Source organism: Salvelinus alpinus, chromosome 14, assembly GCF_045679555.1.
Source record: "Salvelinus alpinus chromosome 14, SLU_Salpinus.1, whole genome shotgun sequence".
Taxonomy (NCBI): domain Eukaryota; kingdom Metazoa; phylum Chordata; class Actinopteri; order Salmoniformes; family Salmonidae; genus Salvelinus; species Salvelinus alpinus.
The window spans coordinates 22,554,770-22,573,498 of record NC_092099.1 but is presented as its reverse complement, the minus strand read 5'-3'; the positions used below and the strand labels follow the sequence as shown (position 1 = coordinate 22,573,498).

At 45.6% G+C, this 18,729-nt stretch overlaps 1 protein-coding gene across 2 annotated transcripts in view; it reads right to left on the bottom strand.

Moving 5' to 3' along the window:
• Positions 1 to 10,390: 10,390 nt before the first annotated feature.
• The window catches only part of vwa8 (von Willebrand factor A domain containing 8), a 99,663-nt gene continuing 91,324 nt past the window's right edge, over positions 10,391 to 18,729 (bottom strand). The window contains exons 43-46 of one of the 2 annotated variants that reach the window (XM_071340825.1): positions 16,101 to 16,199; positions 15,367 to 15,605; positions 12,038 to 12,148; positions 10,391 to 11,563 (exon numbers count right to left, since the gene is read on the bottom strand). In XM_071340825.1, the coding sequence (XP_071196926.1) occupies positions 12,040 to 12,148; positions 15,367 to 15,605; positions 16,101 to 16,199 (447 nt within the window). In that variant the 3' untranslated portion in view covers positions 10,391 to 11,563; positions 12,038 to 12,039. Of the gene's footprint in view, positions 12,149 to 15,366; positions 15,606 to 16,100; positions 16,200 to 18,729 lie in introns of both variants that reach the window. The other variant, XM_071340824.1, reaches the window with a different exon arrangement.

The following is an 18,729-nucleotide window of genomic DNA, read 5'->3' as shown; positions in this document are numbered from 1 at the left end:
TTCGCTTTGTATCGTGTGTAGATTGATGAGGGGGAAAAAATTATTGAATCCATTTCAGAACAAGGCTGTAACATAACAAAATGTAGAAAAAGGGAAGGGGTCTGAATAATTGTACTGTACATATGAAAATGAGTAAAGCAGTATGTAAACATGATTAAAGTGACCAGTGATTCCATGTCTATGTACATAGGGCAGGAGCCTCAAAGGTGCAGGGTTGAGTAACCGGGTGATAGCCGGCTAATGATGGCTATTTAACAGTCTGATGGCCTTGAGATAGAAGCTGTTTTTCAGTCTCTTAGTCCCAGCTTTGAGGCACCTGTACTGACCTGGCCTTCTGGATGATAGCGGGGTGAACAGGCCGTGGCTCGGGTGGTTGATGTTCTTGATGTTTTTTTGGCCTTCCTGTGACATTGGGTGCTGTAGGTGTCCTGGAGGGCTGGCAGTGTGCCCCCGGTGATGCGTTGGGTAGACTGTACCACCCTCTGGAGAGCCCTGCGGTTGCGGGTGGTGAAGTTGCCATACCAGGCGGTGATACAGCCCGACAGGATGCTCTCAATTGTGCATCTGTAAAAGTTTGTGTCTTAGGGGCCAAGCCGAATTTCTTCAGCCTCCTGAGGTTGAGGAGGTGCTTCTGAGCCTTCTTCACCACACTGTCTGTGTGGGTGGACCATTTCAGATTGTCAGTGATGTGTACACCAAGGAACTTGAAGCTTTTCACCTTCTCCGCTGCGGTCCCGTCGATGTGGATAGGGGCATGCTCCCTCTACTGTCTCCTGAAGTCCACGATCAGCTCCTTCATTTTGTTGACGTTGAGGGAGAGGTTATTTTCCTGGCACCACTCCGCCAGGTTCCTCACCTCCTCCTTGTAGGCTGTCTCATCATTGTTGCTAATCAGGCCTACTACTATTGTGACGTCTGCAAACTTGATGATTAAGTTGGAGGCGTGCATAGCCACGCAGTCATTGGTAAACAGGGAGTACAGGAGGGGGTTGAGCACGCACCCTTGTGGGGCCCCTGTGCAGGATCAACATAGTGGAGTTCTTGCTTCCTACCTTCACCACATGGGGGCGGCCCGTCAGGAAGTCCATGACCCAGTTGCACAGGGCGAGGTTCAGACCCATGATAAGCTTGGAGGGTACTATGGTGTTGAAGGCTGAGCTATAGTCAATGAACACCATTCTGACATAGATATTCCTCTTATCCAGATGGGATAGGGCAGTGTGCAGTGCGATGGCGATTGCAACGTCTGTGGATCTATTGGGGCAGTATGCAAATTGAAGTGGGTCTAGGATGTCAGGTAAGGCGGAGGTGATATGATTCTTAACTAGCCTCTCAAAGCACTTCATGATGTCAGAAATGAGTGCTACGGGGCTCTTGTCATTTAGTTCAGTTACCTTTGCTTTCCTTTGCTTTTGGGTACAGGAACAATGGTGGACATCTTGAAGCAAGTGGGGACAGCAGACTGGGATAGGGAGAGATTGAATATGTTTGTAAACACTCCAGCCAGCTGGTCTACGCCATGCTCTGAGGACACCCCCATAGAGACTGGGGATGCTGTCTGGGCCGGCAGCCTTGTGAGGCTTACTCACGTAAGCCATGGAGAACGAGAGCCCACAGTCCTTGGGAACGGGCCGCGTTGGTGGCAATGTGTGTTCTTCAAAGCACACCGTACCTTCTCTGCTATGCAATCTGGTTTCCGAGCTGGTCATGGGCGCACCTCAGCCACGCTCAAGGTCCTAAACAATATCATAACCGCCATCGATAAGAGACAATACTGTGCAGCTGTATTCATCGACCTGGCCAAGGCTTTTGACTCTGTCAATCACCACATTCTTATCGGCAGACTCAACAGCCTTGGTTTCTCAAATAACTGCCTCGCCTGATTCACCAACTACTCCTCAGACAGAGTTCAGTGTGTCAAATCGGAGGGCCTGTTGTCCGGACCTCTGGCAGTCTCTATGGGGGTGCCACAGGGTTCAATTCTCGGGCCGACTCTTTTCTCTGTATACATCAATGATGTCGCTCTTGCTGCTGGTGATTCTCTGATCCACCTCTACGCAGACGACACCATTCTGTATACTTCTGGCCCTTCTTTGGACACTGTGTTAACTAACCTCCAGAAGAGCTTCAATGCCATACAACTCTCCTTCCGTGGCCTCCAACTTTTCTTAAATGCAAGTAAAACTAAATGCATGCTCTTCAACTGATCGCTGCGCGCACCTGCCCGCCCGTCCAGCATCACTACTCTGGACGGCTCTGACTTATAATATGTGGACAACTACAAATACCTAGGTGTCTGGTTAGACTGTAAACTCTCCTTCCAGACTCACATTTAGCATCTCCAATCCAAAATTACATCTAGAATTGGCTTCCTATTCCGCAACAAAGCATCCTTCACTCATGCTGCCAAACATACCCTTGTAAAACTGACCATCCTATCGATCCTCGACTTCGGCGATGTCATTTACAAAATAGCCTCCAATACCCTACTCAATAAATTTTGTCACCAAAGCCCCATATACTACCCACCACTGTGACCTGTACGCTCTCGTTGGCTGGCCCTCGCTTCATACTCATCGCCAAACCCACTGGCTCCAGGTCATCTACAAGACGCTGCTAGGTAAAGTCCCCCCTTATCTCAGCTCGCTGGTCACCATAGCAGCACCCACCTGTAGCACGCGCTCCAGCAGGTATATCTCTCTGGTCACCCTCAAAACCAATTGTTCCTTTGGCCGCCTCTCCTTCCAGTTCTCTGCTGCCAATGACTTCGACGATGTCATTTACAAAATAGCCTCCAACACTCTACTCAACAAATTGGATGCAGTCTATCACAGTGCCATCCGTTTTGTCACCAAAGCCCCATATACTACCCACCACTGCGACCCGTATGCTCTCGTTGGCTGGCCCTAGCTTCATATTCATCGCCAAACCCACTGGCTCCAGGTCATCTATAAGTCTTTGCTAGGTAAAGCCCCACCTTATCTCAGCTCACTGGTCACCATAGCAGCACCCACCCGTAGCACGCACTCCAGCAGGTATATTACACTGGTCACCCCCAAAGCCAATTCCTCATTTGGCCGCCTTTCCTTCCAGTTCTCTGCTGCCAATGACTGGGCCAAATTGCAAAAATCACTGAAGCTGGAGACTCATATCCCCCTCACTAACTTTAAGCACCAGCTGTCAGAGCAGCTCACAGATCACTGTACCTGTACATAGCTCATCTGTAAATAGCCCATCCAACTACCTCATCCCCATACTGTTATTTATTTTTGCTCCTTTGCACCCCAGTATCTCTACTTGCACATTCATCTTCTGCACATCTATCACTCCAGTGTTTAATTGCTAAATTGTAATTATTTTGCCACTATGGCCTATTTATTGCCTTACCTCCCTTATCTTACCTCATTTGCACACACTGTATATAGACTTTTTTTCTATTGTGTTATTGACTGTATGTTTGACTCTGTGTTGTTGTTTGTGTCGCACTGCTTTGCTTTATCTTGGCCAGGTAGCAGTTGTAAATGAGAACTTGTTCTCAACAAGCCTACCTGGTTAAATAAATGTGAAATAAAAAATTAAATAAAAAAGCGGCGAAGAACATGTTTAGCTTGTCTGCGAGCAAGATGTCGGTGTCCGCCGACGTGGCTGGTTTTCCTTTTGTATTCCGTGATTTCCTGTAGACCCTGCCACATAAGTCTCATGTCTGAGCCGTTGAATTGTGACTCTACGTGGTCTCTGTACTGACGTTTTGCCTGTTGTATTGCCTTACGGAGGGAATAACTATGTTTGTTCGGGACCGACCATATTCCCAGTGCCGTGGTTAAATGCGGTGGTCCTCGCTTTCAGTTTTGCGTGAATGCTGCCATCTATCCACGGTTTCTGGTTTGGGTAGGTTTTAATATTCACAGTTCCATAAAAAGCATGAGCTGGCGCACACCCAGAGAAAATGATTTAGTGTAGAAGTGCTGACAACAGTGAATAAACTGTAAGCTATAAAAAAAAAGAGAGTCGCACACCCCATATATAAACTCCCAGTAATTTATTGGGTAAACCACCAACGTTTCGGCATCACTGTGCCTTCTTCAGGGTAATATCATGAATGCTTGAACCAGGTTATGTAGACAAAACAGTGCAATTAGTGCAACCAATGACAATAGTGAGGGGTGTGCCATATATTAATTATAATTAATTGAGTGAAACTGTTAAAAGAGAATAGTTTACAGCATATTGAATATATTAGGCTATTGTTATCATTAGCATATGATTATCATCAACATACATTATTGTTTAATTTAATTTCACTTATATGTTTAATTGTTGCCAATTTCATGTAATCTTTTGGTTCAACCATAATGTATAATAAGCATCATCAACAGGGGGAACATATTGGGTGTACGCGGATAAGCTGTAGAAAGAATATATATATTTATAAGACTTTTATAAAAAATATAATGTTCATAAGAAGTTCACAATGGGAACATTCCCAATATACACTTCCTGATGAACTCAGTCACTGTGTCTGTGTATACGTCAATGTTATTCTCAGAGGCTACCAAGAACATATCCCAGTACGTGTGATCAAAACAATCTTGAAGCATGGATTCCGATTGGTCAGACTAGCGTTGAATAGACCTTAGCACGGATACTTCCTGTTTGAGTTTCTGGATTCATAGGAATGGAGGAGCAGAATGGAGCCGTGATCTGATTTGCCGAACCGAGGGCTGGGGAAGGTATTGTAGCCATCCCGGAAGGGGGAGTAACAATGGTCGAGAGTTTTACAGGCAATGCTTTAATAGAACTTCGGTAGCGTTTTCCTAAAATTTGCTTTGTTAAAATCCCCAGCTACAATAAATGCGGCCTCAGGATATGTGGTTTCCAGTTTGCACAAAGTCCAGTGTAGTTCCATGAGGGCCATTGTGATATCGACTTGAGGGGGAATATACACGGCTGTGACTATAACCGAAGAGAATTCTCTTGGGAGGTAATACGGTCAGCATTTGATTGTGAGGTATTCTAGGTCGAGTTCCTTCACGTTATCACAATCACACCATGAGAGGTTAATCATGAAACATACACCACCGCCTTTCTTCTTCCCGGAGAGTTCTTTATTCCTGTCTGCTCGATGTACTGAGAACCCAGCTGGCTGTATGGACCGGGACAGTATATCCGGAGAGAGCCATGGTTCTGTGAAACAGTGTATGTTACAGTCTCTGATGTCTCTCTGGAAGGAGATCCTCACCCTGAGCTTGTCTACTTTATTGTCCAGGGACTGAACATTAGCGAGTAATATACTCAGAAGTGGTGGATGGTGGCCTGCTTAGTCGGACTAGAAGTCCTCTCAAAATACCTCTTCTCCACAGGAGCGTCTTGAGCAGCTTCTGGGATGAGTTCAATTTATATATCTTTTTTACTCGTTAGAACAGACTCTCTGGTACAGTTAAAATGTATTTAGTGTTGTTTACACTGTTCCAAATGGTCAGAAATATAATCATATTTTAATTTAACAGCACCTGTTTGGCACACATAATACTCACGCAATTTGCAACAGTTTGCTACAGCACACAGCAAATTTGCGGGTGTTAAAATATCAGTGTTGAGGAAAAAGTGTTGTGAGTGTTATATCTGAGTGTTGATTTTAGTGGGGTTAACACCAGTGGGATTGAAAGTGAAACCACCTGCAGTGAATAAATTAAGTGTTATTTGAATCACAGTGCAATCACCACTGCATGGTGTTTTTGTTACTCGACTGTGTTGAGCTAATTTCCATTAACTCTCTCAGAGTAAATAAGGCATAGGAGGGGCCACATTATCATATTTCCCAGCATGCTTTGTTGCAGGTTGCATATTAGAATACCTTGTTTTAATATCTGTTTCTGCATGCACCTTGATTAATTGATCTTATAATACACAAAGATAAATAACATAAATTTTTCTAAAGTAATTCAATCTATAAGTGGTTGGACTTATTTCACCAGTTATTGACATGGTTGTTCCAGTTTAGATGGTTTAGGTAGCCTCATTTATCAATCTTCCCTTCCTTGTCAGTCATTCTAACTGCAGTTGCTGGTGACTAAAAGTTCCAACTGTTAGCTATCCTAACTCTGTCTGGATTCCAATTGGAATTATATAACACTTTGCCAGAATAATGTGACTTGCTGATGTGGCAATGTGAGTTTCAGACCACTGTGTTAGGTTAAAAGTAGGCTGTCGAAGTATGATATTGTCCAAAAAAAGTTATGTATTGTCATAAATAATGACATTTGTATTATAAAATATTAACTTAGGCACTTGGTGAAGGCAACAGGACTGAAAACCATTGAATATAGAAATCTTCTCATATTTAGTCGCTGAATGAGAGACTTGTCTATTCAAGCAAGATCATTTTTTTCTCTCCATGTGATGAGTAGGTCTCTACATGTTACAAAAACAGCATGCTTAGTGATGACAGAATAATCTATGCAAGCATGCAGAGATGTCAAGCTATGTTGATGTTGTCAAGGACAAAGTATTATCAACACATAGTAACACTGTTTGTTAAAATAACAGTTGCCATGTTGTCAGGGACTTCTCTATATTACCATCTGCTACTTTAAGATGGTCACTTTGGGCTATTACGAAACTGACATGTATATGACAACTGGACAGTTTTGCACAGAGATATAAGGTTGTTTTGATGTTGTCAGGGACAACGGCCCGATTTAATTCACACGGTGGAGAAACCCCAGAAACAGAGGGGAAAACCACATCCTCTTGATGATGTAATCGACAGTACGATAACAGGAACAATAAGCTACACTTCTACAGGCACTTCAAAGGTCAAATAGGGGGTGCTTATATTTGTCCTGTTTCACTGCAGGTACAAGTGGGTAACCTGTACGAGTGTGAGGTGTGAAATGGAAATGTGTTTCTTGCATATCTAAACTCCCTGAGAGAGTGGGGTCACAGCCAGGGATGTATCCCGTTTGGGTCGCTCTTATACTAAAGTTCAGCGTACGATAAGTCAATACACACTGATAAGGTTGGGTAAATCACACATACTGTAATGATGTTTCATTTATAAATCTGCAGTATGGCACACAGAGACACACAATGCTACAGGGTCAAACTCTGTGTGTGTGTGTGTGTGTGTGTGTGTGTGTGTGTGTGTGTGTGTGTGTGTGTGTGTGTGTGTGTGTGTGTGTGTGTGTGTGTGTGTGTGTGTGTGTGTGTGTGTGCCTTCTCCTCTCCTCACTAATGGTTTGTATGTTCCAGGTCTGCTAACCACCAAGGTTACTGAGTAACCACGGCAGGTCAGACAATGACTTTTCAATAGGGTGATATATACTGTATGTTAATCACGTTGCTGAACCTATAACTGCATGGTGGACTCAGGTCCTGTTGAGAGGGAAGGAAGTTTAAACTATTCAAAACATGATTCCTTATTGGGAGGAAGGACTGCTTATTATAGAGCTACATCATCAGTAGGCTACATGGTTGTTAAGGTAAAGATCTGAGTAGAGTATAGATAATGATATTTATAACTACCCGAAGATAGTCCATCTGTGTCTTTTTCAACGGGGGATAATGAAGCATAGTGGGCAGAACAAGCAAGGAAGTGGACAGAGCCAAGAACGAGCTAGTAAGATCCTATTGCCGCGTTCTAGTGAATGCCTTCGCTGTGAAGCAATAACTAAATTCGCCCTCGCACTCCTTGTAAACAATGCAAGTTTTAGAAACCTTGGCAAAGTGCACAAAGTTTTGTAGACGTGACCCTATGTTTGGAACAGATTCTAGTTTAGGGAACAGAAAACGGTGTTGAGATCGGGCTTTTCTTCGATGAGAAAATCAGCAGAACGTCGGCCCAGTTCCAACTCGCTCCATCTTCTCCCACTGCCGGCTACTGGGCTTCCTCTCACTACCATATTTGGTGGGGAGTGGAAATTCCAACCAGACTCAGATTTATACATCCAGTGTAACATCTGGCTCCCTGTTATATCGGTGGTATAGGGTTATATCATCAGTAGGCTACATGGTTGGTAGGTTAGGGGATCTGAGGGATGTGCTGAAACATGATCTGATAATCTGCTTACTAAGGTGGTCAGTCTGTCAGCAGTCTGTCAGTAATAGTCTGTCTGTCTGTCTTTGGGCCAGTCTGTCTGTCAACAGTGTGGTTCATTAGATTCTCCTCAGACTGCACTGTAAGGTCTCTCTCTGTCAGTCTGTGTGTGTGACTTCACAGTGAGGTGAAGATCTCAAAGAGAGCCTGTCAGAGGCAGGTGTCAGGTGGGTTGTGTGTCATACCTGGCTTGGTGTGTGTGTGTAAGTGTGTGTGCAAGTGTGTGTGCATTCTCACAATTAAGTATACTGTACATCTCAATGACTCTTTCAGACATCAAGCCACCTACATGTGAGATCATCAGCCAGTGCCAGGTGTCAACAGGCTGTGTGTGTGTGTGTGTATAGCCCCCCCTTCCATCCATCAGTCTGCATGGTGGGGTCCCAGCCGCAAACACCTGTGGTGATTAGTGAGGGCTACTATAGCAGAGCTGTCATTACTGCCTAATGAAGCAGCCATAAAACACTGGGGCTGCTGCCTCCTGTCTACACAGCCTGTGCATGTGTGTGTGTGTGTGCAATGATCAGTAATAAAGTTGCCCTGTCTCCTGTCTGTGTTCACAACTGCAGGGCAGTGAAAGCCTTTATGGGTCTCTGCGTGTGTGTGTGTGTATCTGCATTAGAAGTGTTTTCACAAAGGTTTTCCCAGAATCCCGTGCCTGCACCTCCGTGCCCTGGCATGTGTTATTGTTTGACATCATCACTTCCTCTCCATTACGAGCTTCCTGTTCCCCTGGTTCACACATTTTTGGGGGGTGTTTAACTTTTATTTAACTAGGCAAGTCAGTTAAGAACACGTTCTTATTTACAATGACGGCCTACCCCGGCCAAAACCGGACGACGCTGGGCCGCCCTATGGGACCCCCAATCACGGCCGGATGTGATACAGCCTGGATTCGAATCAGGAACTGTAGTGACGCCTCTTGCACTGAGTCGCAGTGCCTTAGACCGCTGCACCACTCGGGAGCCTCATTACCATCAGGAAATATGTGAGACATTAACTGTCAATCTAGCTCTCCTATCCTATGGTAACCAGTGATCAATCAATTAACACCCAACCAATCAATCCTGATTCCTGTTCAATGGCACTGCACGTTCACACCAGTGTATAGTCCATAAAAGACAGGTCACATTGTGTGTGTGTGTTCCAGGACTGTACTGATTAATGTCATTTGAGCCCTGGAGCATAGAGAGCTCACAACAACAGAGGTCAGACTATGTAACTAAGCAACTGTTCCAGTTCTAGAACAGATTCAGGTCAAATAGTCACACTATCGAAGAGCAACTCCACTACAACCTACGAGTGTTAAGTGATCCGAGTTGTTCTGTCATTGGAACTGGCTGTATTCCAGTGTGGTCACTGTTGTGTCTATGGCTCTGAGAGACTGAATAGAATATGACAGTGTATCTCTATGGACTAAATGGCCCTCAGACACGGAACCCTGTGACGTGTGTTCTGGGGAAGTCCCTAAAGACCTAAACAGTTGTCTGAATGGCATCTCATACACAAACAAACACAGCTATCAGCGATTGACTCACAGAACATCCCACACGTCTAGACGACTTCTCTCTCCATTACAGTCTGGGAGAGGGGTGAAAACAGCAGGTCCAGGTGTATTATCATAGCGTGTGTGTGTCCTAGTCATTGAAAGTCAATTTGTCATTGTTCCACCAGCGAGGTTGATAAACAGTGGGTCAATCAAACAGCTTGTAAAGGAAGCAGACAGGACCATGTCATTACAAACAACACACCCCAAGGAGATTACTCCCCTGTGAATAGAAGTTCACCCTAACCACTGATTCAGGGTCAGATTTATGTTGACCCCGTTAATGGTTAGTTATGATTGGGGGTAGGGTGATCTGATCCTAGATCTATCTTAATTCCAGAAGCAGAGAGTGGATGGGGTAAGCCTTGGCCTGAGGCAGGGGAAGCTGGGTTACCCTAAGTGGAGACAAGGGTTTTCTTGTACTTGGCTAACAAGGATTGTAACAGTGACCAGAAAAGAAAATTCAAAAAGATCCAAAGACAGTTGGCGCGCACACACACACACACACACACACACACACACACACACACACACACACACACACACACACACACACACACACACACACACACACACACACACACAAACACACACACACACACACACACACACACACACACACACTGTCGTGGAAGCATTCCAGGAACTCCTTCAGATTCTCAGAACAGGGCTAATGGTCTTCACTAGCACAATTGGGTTCAACCATGACACATTACCCACCAACGCCAAAAACAAAAACAGGACATGACTGATCATTTATGAGTTTATTCCAACTTTGTACATATTTACACCATTTTATTCCATTATAATCAATGACAAACAAATCAACAAACAGAATGAAACAGATGGATCAAACACACCAGCAATGTCAGGAATTACTAGAATCATAATGGAAGAGATCTGATATACAGAAGTGTTTAGACAGGCCACAGTTCAATCATGCCACTTCAGGTAGGTCTGTAGTCAATCAAATCAGACACATCCAACACACAGATAGCAGAACACACACACCAACAACCAACCTACGAGAGAGAGAGCAACAGAGTCAGAGTGGAAACAGGCCACTAATCCTCCATCACGCCAGGGAACGAGAAAGAGAGAGAGGTCAAGCTACTGAGTGAAGAGATAAGGAGTTTCCACGTGTGCACTGTGCTGCCCAACACTGGTGAGGCAAACTTCGGAGAAATGACCGATGATACCTCTCTCTTTCTCAGTAGTTGTTTTCCCCCTTCCCTCCTGTTCCTCCATCCCCTCTATAGAAGTTCTCTGCGTCCTCCAAGAGCTTCTATTAATCATACACTTTTCCCCAGCAACACACATCACTATGTGTGTGTGTGCCAGTGTTTGTGTGGGTGGGGGTCCTGTAATGAAAGCTCAGATTCCTGGGGGGGCTGAGAAGAGCAGTGAGTGTCATAAGGTCTGGTGGTCAGGAAGGGAATGAGCAGTGCTTGTTGATATAGATAGAGCACATGAACACACACACACACACACACACACACACACACACACACACACACACACACACACACACACACACACACACACACACACACACACACACACACACACACACACACACACACACACACACACACAGAGATGAAGGTGTTGCTCAACATTTAACTGAGCGTGTGCAGTCAGATGGGAAATCCCCCCCCCCCCCCCCTCACAGTCCCGACATTCCACAGGAGCCAAGTGAGTGCTGGACACCCCGTGTGTGTCTCTATGTGTGTGTGTCAGGTCAAAGGCCACAAGACAAAGGAAGTCCAAAAACAGAGATGCTCTCTCAAGTTCACCTCCGACCGACACTGAACAAACAACGACTGTGTGTGTGTGTTTGTGTGTCCAAGGGCACCAGCATCTGCCCAAAACCCCCTAAAACAACATCCTGGACCTCACTGTCTTGACCTTAGTCTAGGGGCCTAAGAAATGTTAATAGGGAGAAATGTTAATTAGCAGCAATGTCACTCTTATGTCACTGTAATGTCACTTCAATGTAAAGTTATAGCGCAGGGTTATGAGCTGTGGCAAAACACAACTCAACATTCTTATATTTACATTTTAGTCATTTAACAGACGCTCTCATTCAGAGCAACTTACACAAATAATTAGGGTTAAGTGCCTTGCTCAAGGGCACATGGGCATATTTTTCACCTAACCTTTCGGTTCCTGGCCCAACGCTCTTAACCGCTAGGCTACGTGCCGCCCTACATATCAGGCATTCATAAAATCATACATAAAAAAACAACATACAAATTTATGTCAGTAGGACATTCTAATGGATAGTACTGACAGCCCATTCACTGTGTGGCCCTGTAGTCCTGTACACAGTCATCTGAAGGCCATTATCATTATACTTCACACACTGTCCTGATAAGCCAGAAATGATGTCTCACTCTCAGGTACTGGACAGCATGGTGGAGGTGAAGATCTGTTGCAGGATCTGAGGGATGTGCTTGGTGTCCATGGCAACGAAGGACCGCCCAGCCGGCAACGTTCTCTGGAGCCTGGAGAGAGAGACAGAGACAGAGAGAGACAGAGACAGAGACAGAGACAGAGACAGAGAGAGAGAGAGAGAGAGAGAGAGAGAGAGAGAGAGACAGAGACAGAGACAGAGACAGAGACAGAGAGAGAGAGAGACAAAGACAGAGACAGAGAGAGAGAGAGAGAGAGACAGAGACAGAGACAGAGACAGAGACAGAGACAGAGACAGAGACAGAGACAGAGAGAGAGAGAGAGAGAGAGAGAGAGAGAGAGAGAGAGAGAGAGACAGAGACAGAGACAGAGACAGAGACAGAGACAGAGACAGAGACAGAGAGAGAGAGACAAAGACAGAGACAGAGACAAAGACAAAGACAGAGAGAGAGAGAGACAGAGACAGAGACACAGAGAGACAAAGACAGAGAGAGAGAGAGAGAGAGAGAGAGAGAGAGAGAGAGAGACAGAGACACAGAGAGACAGAGAGACAAAGACTGAAGCTGAATGTGGATACTCCAATGAGAAAGAAACCCCACTTTCCGAGGACAAATGTTCCAGATGTTTCCATGAGCCAATGAATGAACGCGAGACAATAGTTGTCATTGACAGGCAGAACTGGGAAGAGGGAGATGTGGTGGGCAAAGTCAGTAAGATACTTTCACTGACTTTATCTCTCTCTCTCTCCCTCTCTCTCTCCCTCTCTCCCTCCCTCTCTCCCTCCCTCCCTCTCTCCCTCTCTCTCTCTCTCCCTCTCTCTCTCCCTCTCTCTCTCCCTCTCTCTCTCTCTCCCTCTCTCTCTCCCTCCCTCCCTCCCTCCCTCCCCATAGTTAGCTGTGTCCCTAAATCCCCCCCCTTCCCTCTTTCTTTTCCATTTTATTCCAGTCATTATGTCATGATGATCACTGCTTTTTAGGTCATGGCAGTGACCAGCTTAGAGACACCACAGCCACAGAAACAGGGAGGAATATACTGCCACATATAACTCTCTGTCTTCTCTCCCCCTTGCTCCCTCCCTCTCTCTCTCTAACTGGGTTCTAAGCTATAGAGAGACCACAGAGAGACTGAGACGGAGGTTAAAGCCACTCATAGACATTCTCCAGCCTGAGGCCGGGACAGAACGACAAACAATATGGCCCACACAATTCAGACTTCAAAGGACACGCGACGCCAACCATACAAGCCATAACACAGGCCAGACAACACTGTGCGTGTGTACAGTGGGGAGAACAAGTATTTGATACACTGCCGATTTTGCAGGTTTTCCTACTTACAAAGCATGTAGAGGTCTGTAATTTTTATCATAGGTACACTTCAACTATGAGAGACGGAATCTAAAACAAAAATCCAGAAAATCACATTGTATGATTTTTAAGTAATTCATTTGCATTTTATTGCATGACATAAGTATTTGATACATCAGAAAAGCAGAACTTAATATTTGGTACAGAAACCTTTGTTTGCAATTACAGAGATCATACGTTTCCTGTAGTTCTTGACTAGGTTTGCACACACTGCAGCAGGGATTTTGGCCCACTCCTCCCTACAGATCTTCTCCAGATCCTTCAGGTTTCGGGGCTGGGTACAGAAACCTTTGTTTGCAATTACAGAGATCATACGTTTCCTGTAGTTCTTGACTAGGTTTGCACACACTGCAGCAGGGATTTTGGCCCACTCCTCCCTACAGATCTTCTCCAGATCCTTCAGGTTTCGGGGCTGTCGCTGGGCAATACGGACTTTCAGCTCCCTCCAAAGATTTTCTATTGGGTTCAGGTCTGGAGACTGGCTAGGCCACTCCAGGACCTTGAGATGCTTCTTACGGAGCCACTCCTTAGTTGCCATGGCTGTGTGCTTCGTGTCGTTGTCATGCTGGAAGACCCAGCCACGACCCATCTTCAATGCTCTTACTGAGGGAAGGAGGTTGTTGGCCAAGATCTCGCGATACATGGCCCCATCCATCCTCCCCTCAATACGGTGCAGTCGTCCTGTCCCCTTTGCAGAAAAGCATCCCCAAAGAATGATGTTTCCACCTCCATGCTTCACGGTTGGGATGGTGTTCTTGGGGTTGTACTCATACTTCTTCTTCCTCCAAACACGGCGAGTGGAGTTAGACCAAAAAGCTCTATTTTTGTCTCATCAGACCACATGACCTTCTCCCATTCCTCCTCTGGATCATCCAGATGGTCATTGGCAAACTTCAGACAGGCCTGGACATGCACTGGCTTAAGCAGGGGGACCTTGCGTGCGCTGCAGGATTTTAATCCATGACGGCGTAGTGTGTTACTAATGGTTTTCTTTGAGACTGTGGTCCCAGCTCTCTTCAGGTCATTGACCAGGTCCTGCCGTGTAGTTCTGGGCTGATCCCTCACCTTCCTCATGATCATTGATGCCCCACGAGGTGAAATCTTGCATGGAGCCCCAGACCGAGGGTGATTGACCGTCATCTTGAACTTCTTCCATTTTCTAATAATTGCGCCAACAGTTGTTTCCTTCTCACCAAGCTGCTTGCCTATTGTCCTGTAGCCCATCCCAGCCTTGTGCAGGTCTACAATTTTATCCCTGATGTCCTTACACAGCTCTCTGGTCTTGGCCATTGTGGAGAGGTTGGAATCTGTTTGATTGTGTGTGGACAGGTGTCTTTTATACAGGTAACGAGTTCAAACAGGTGCAGTTAATACAGGTAATGAGTGGAGAACAGGAGGGCTTCTTAAAGAAAAACTAACAGGTCTGTGAGAGCCGGAATTCTTACTGGTTGGTAGGTGATCAAATACTTATGTCATGCAATAAAATGCAAATTAATTATTTAAAAATCATACAATGTGATTTTCTGGATTTTTGTTTTAGATTCCGTCTCTCATAGTTGAAGTGTACCTATGATAAAAATTACAGACCTCTACATGCTTTGTAAGTAGGAAAACCTGCAAAATCGGCAGTGTATCAAATACTTGTTCTCCCCACTGTATGTGTCCGGGACAGAGAGAGAAGGATAATTAGGTTTAAGAGAGCACATCCTTCTTGGTCCTGCATTTAGAATCTCTTTAAACTGGGATTTCATTGAGAACAAACACTACAAAGGACTACTGAGCAGCAGGCAGCACACTGTGTGGGTAGGCTAAAGTACTGATCAAACTATACTGTTCTCTCCTCCAGGAAGTGTTTGATGTAGGAGCCTACTTACTTGAGCCACCTGTTACGATAAACAATCATTGCGTCTTGACATGCACACTACCCCCCACCTCCATCTTCTCACCTGTCGGCCTGGTCGCCCAGCGAGCCGATGAAGATGGCAAAGGCGTTGACCTGGGGGTCGGAGGTCAGGGCGCGGGCAAAGCGTTCGGGCGTGATGCCGTAGCGCTCCAGGTTGGCATCGCTCAGCACCACCACAAAGCGCTCGTCAGCTTCCTCGCGTGCCAGCTCCCTGATGCCAGCCTCAGTGCTCTCCAGGGTGTAGTCTCCACTCATACAAAACTGAGAGTGGGCATGCATGTTCTGGAGGGGGCAGAGAGAGAGAGGTGAGGACACACACAGGGGAAGAGAGGACAGGAGACGAGAATTGGTAGAGTAGGGTAGAATGGGTAAAATAGATAGAATGAGGTTGAGTGGGGTAAAGTGAGATATAGAGTAGGGTAGAGTGAGGTTGAGTGGGGTATTGCGATATAGAGTGGGGTAGTGTGAGGTAGAGTAGGGTAGTGTGGGGTAGAGTGAGGTTGAGTGGGGTAGTGTGAGGTTGAGTGGGGTAGAGTGAGGTTGAGTGGGGTAGTGAGAGGTAGAGTGGGGTAGAGTGACGTTAATTGGGGTAGTGTGAGGTTGAGTGGGGTGGTGTGAGGTAGAGTGAGGTAGAGTGGGGAAGTGTGAGGTAGAGTGAGGTTGAGTGGGGTAGTGTGAGGTTGATTGGGGTAGTGCCAGAGTGAGGTAGAGTCAGTGGGGTAGTGTGGGGTTGAGGAGGGTAATGTGAGGTTGAGTGAAGTGGAGTTGGGTCCGTACCTTGAGGACCTTCAGTCTCTGTTTGTTGTTCTTGGGGACCTTGTCTGTTCTGACCAGCTCTATGTCATAACCATCACCAGAATGACCCACAATGTCATACTGGAGAAAAGAGAAAAGGGGGAGGAAAACGGAAGAGAGGAGGTCATCAAATAACTCAAGCTGAGGTAAAATAACTTACGACCTATATGTAGCAAGTTCTACAGCTGCACCATTGACGGCATTTGACAGCATACCAAGCGGGGCTGCAACTGGTTGGCATCCGACCGCAAGGCACTACAGAGGGTAGTGCGTACCGCACCATCCAGGACCTCTATACCAGGCAGTGTCAGAGTAGGGCCCTAAAAAATGGTCAAAGAGTCCAGCCACCCAAGTCAAAGACTGTTGTCTCTGCTACCGCACGGCGGACCAAAAGGCTCCTGAACAGCTTCTACCCCAAAGCCATAAGACTGCTGAACAGTTCATCAAATGGCCACCCAGACTGTTTTCATTGACCCTCTTTTTTGTTGTTGCACGGACTCTCTTGCACCGGCTCTATGCACACTCGCTGGACTCTACCCACACATACTACACTGACACTCCAACACACACATACTACACTGACACTCCAACACACACACACACACACACACACACACACACACACACACACACACACACACACACACACACACACACACACACACACACACACACACACACACACACACACACACACACACACACACACACACACACCTTCACACGCTGCTGCTACTCTGTTTATTTTCTATCATGATTGCTTAGTCACTTTATACCTACTTACATGTACATATTACCTCAATTACGTCAATTACTTCAACTACCTTGTACCCCTTCACATTGACTCGGTTATGGTACTCCCCGCACCTCTCTGATTCAGAGGGGTTGGGTTAAATGCGGAAGGCACATTTCAGTTGAATGCATTCAGTTGGACAACTGACTAGGTATCCCCTTGTATATAGTCTCGTTATTGTTATTATTTTGTGTTACTATTACATTTTTTGCTAACTTTGCTCACTTTTTAACTCTGAATTGTTGGGAAAGGTCTCGTAAGTCAAGCATTCCCCCTGCTGCTATGTTGGTCCGCTGGCCCTGATGAGCCAGTGATGTTAGGGCTCATTATGAAGGGTCAAGGGTATCCTGTCTCTGCCAGAGCCCAGTATGTCCGCCTGGTCACAGACTTGTGCCATCAATACTCTTTTATAAACTAGTTGTCACATAACCCAGGGTCAGATAAAGTGTCCTACAGTGGAACACCCCATATCTAGTGTCACAAGACATCACTCCTGATAAGGGCATGTACGGCTGCCGACTGAGGTACAGTGGCTTGCGAAAGTATTCACCCCCTTGGTATTTTTCCTATTTTGTTGCCTTACAACCTGGAATTAAAATAGATTTATGGGGGGGGGTTGTATAATTTGATTTACACAACATGCTTTGAAGATGCAAAATATTTTTTCTTGTGAAACAAACAAGAAATAAGACAAAAAAACTGAAAACTTGAGCGTGTATAACTATTCACCCCCCAAAGTCAAAACTTTGTAAAGCCTCCTTCAGCAGCAATTACAGCTGCAAGTCTCTTGGGGCATGTCTCTATAAGCTTGGCACATCTAACCACTGGGATTTTTGCCCATTCTTCAAGGAAAAACTGCTCCAGCTCCTTCAAGTTGGATGGGTTCCGCTGGTGTACAGCAATCTTTAAGTCATACCACAGATTCTCAATTGGATTGAGATCTGGGCTTTGACTAGGTCATTCCAAGACATTTAAATGTTTCCCCTTAAACCACTCGAGTGTTGCTTTAGCAGTATGCTTAGGGTCAATTTCCTGCTGGGAGGTGAACCTCCGTCCCAGTGTCAAATCTCTGGAAGACTGAAACAGGTTTCTCTCAAGAATTTCCCTGTATTTAGCGCCATCATTCCTTCAATTCTGACCCGTTTCCCAGTCCCTGCAGATAAAAAAACATCCCCCACAACATGATGATGCCACCACCATGCCTCACTGTGGGGATGGTGTTCTTGGGGTGATGTGAGGTGTTGGGTTTGCTCCAGACAGCGTTTTCCTTGATGGCCAAAAAGCTAAAGTTTAGTCTAATCTGACCAGAGTACCTTCTTCCATATGTTTGGGGAGTCTCCCACATGCCTTTTGGCAAACACCAAATGTGTTTGCTTATTTTTTTCTTTAAGCAATAGCTTTTTTTCTGGCCACTCTTCTGTAAAGCCCAGCTCTGTGGAGTGTACGGCTTAAAGTGGTCCTATGGACAGATACTCCAATCTCCGCTGTGGAGCTTTGCAGCTCCTTCAGGGTTATCTTTGGTCTCTTTGTTTCCTCTATGATTAATGCCCTCCTTGCCTGGTCTGTGAGTTTTGGTGGGTGGCCCTCTCTTGGCAGGTTTGTTGTGGTGCCATATTCTTTCAATTTTTTAATAATGGATTTAATGGTGCTCTGTGGGATGTTCAAAGTTTGGGATATTTTTTTATAACCCATCCCTGATCTGTACTTCTCCACAACTTTGTCCCTGACCTGTTTGGAGAGCTTGTTGGTCTTCATGGTGCTGCTTGCTTGGTGGTGCTCCTTGCTTAGTGGTGTTGCAAACTGGGCCCTTTCAGAACA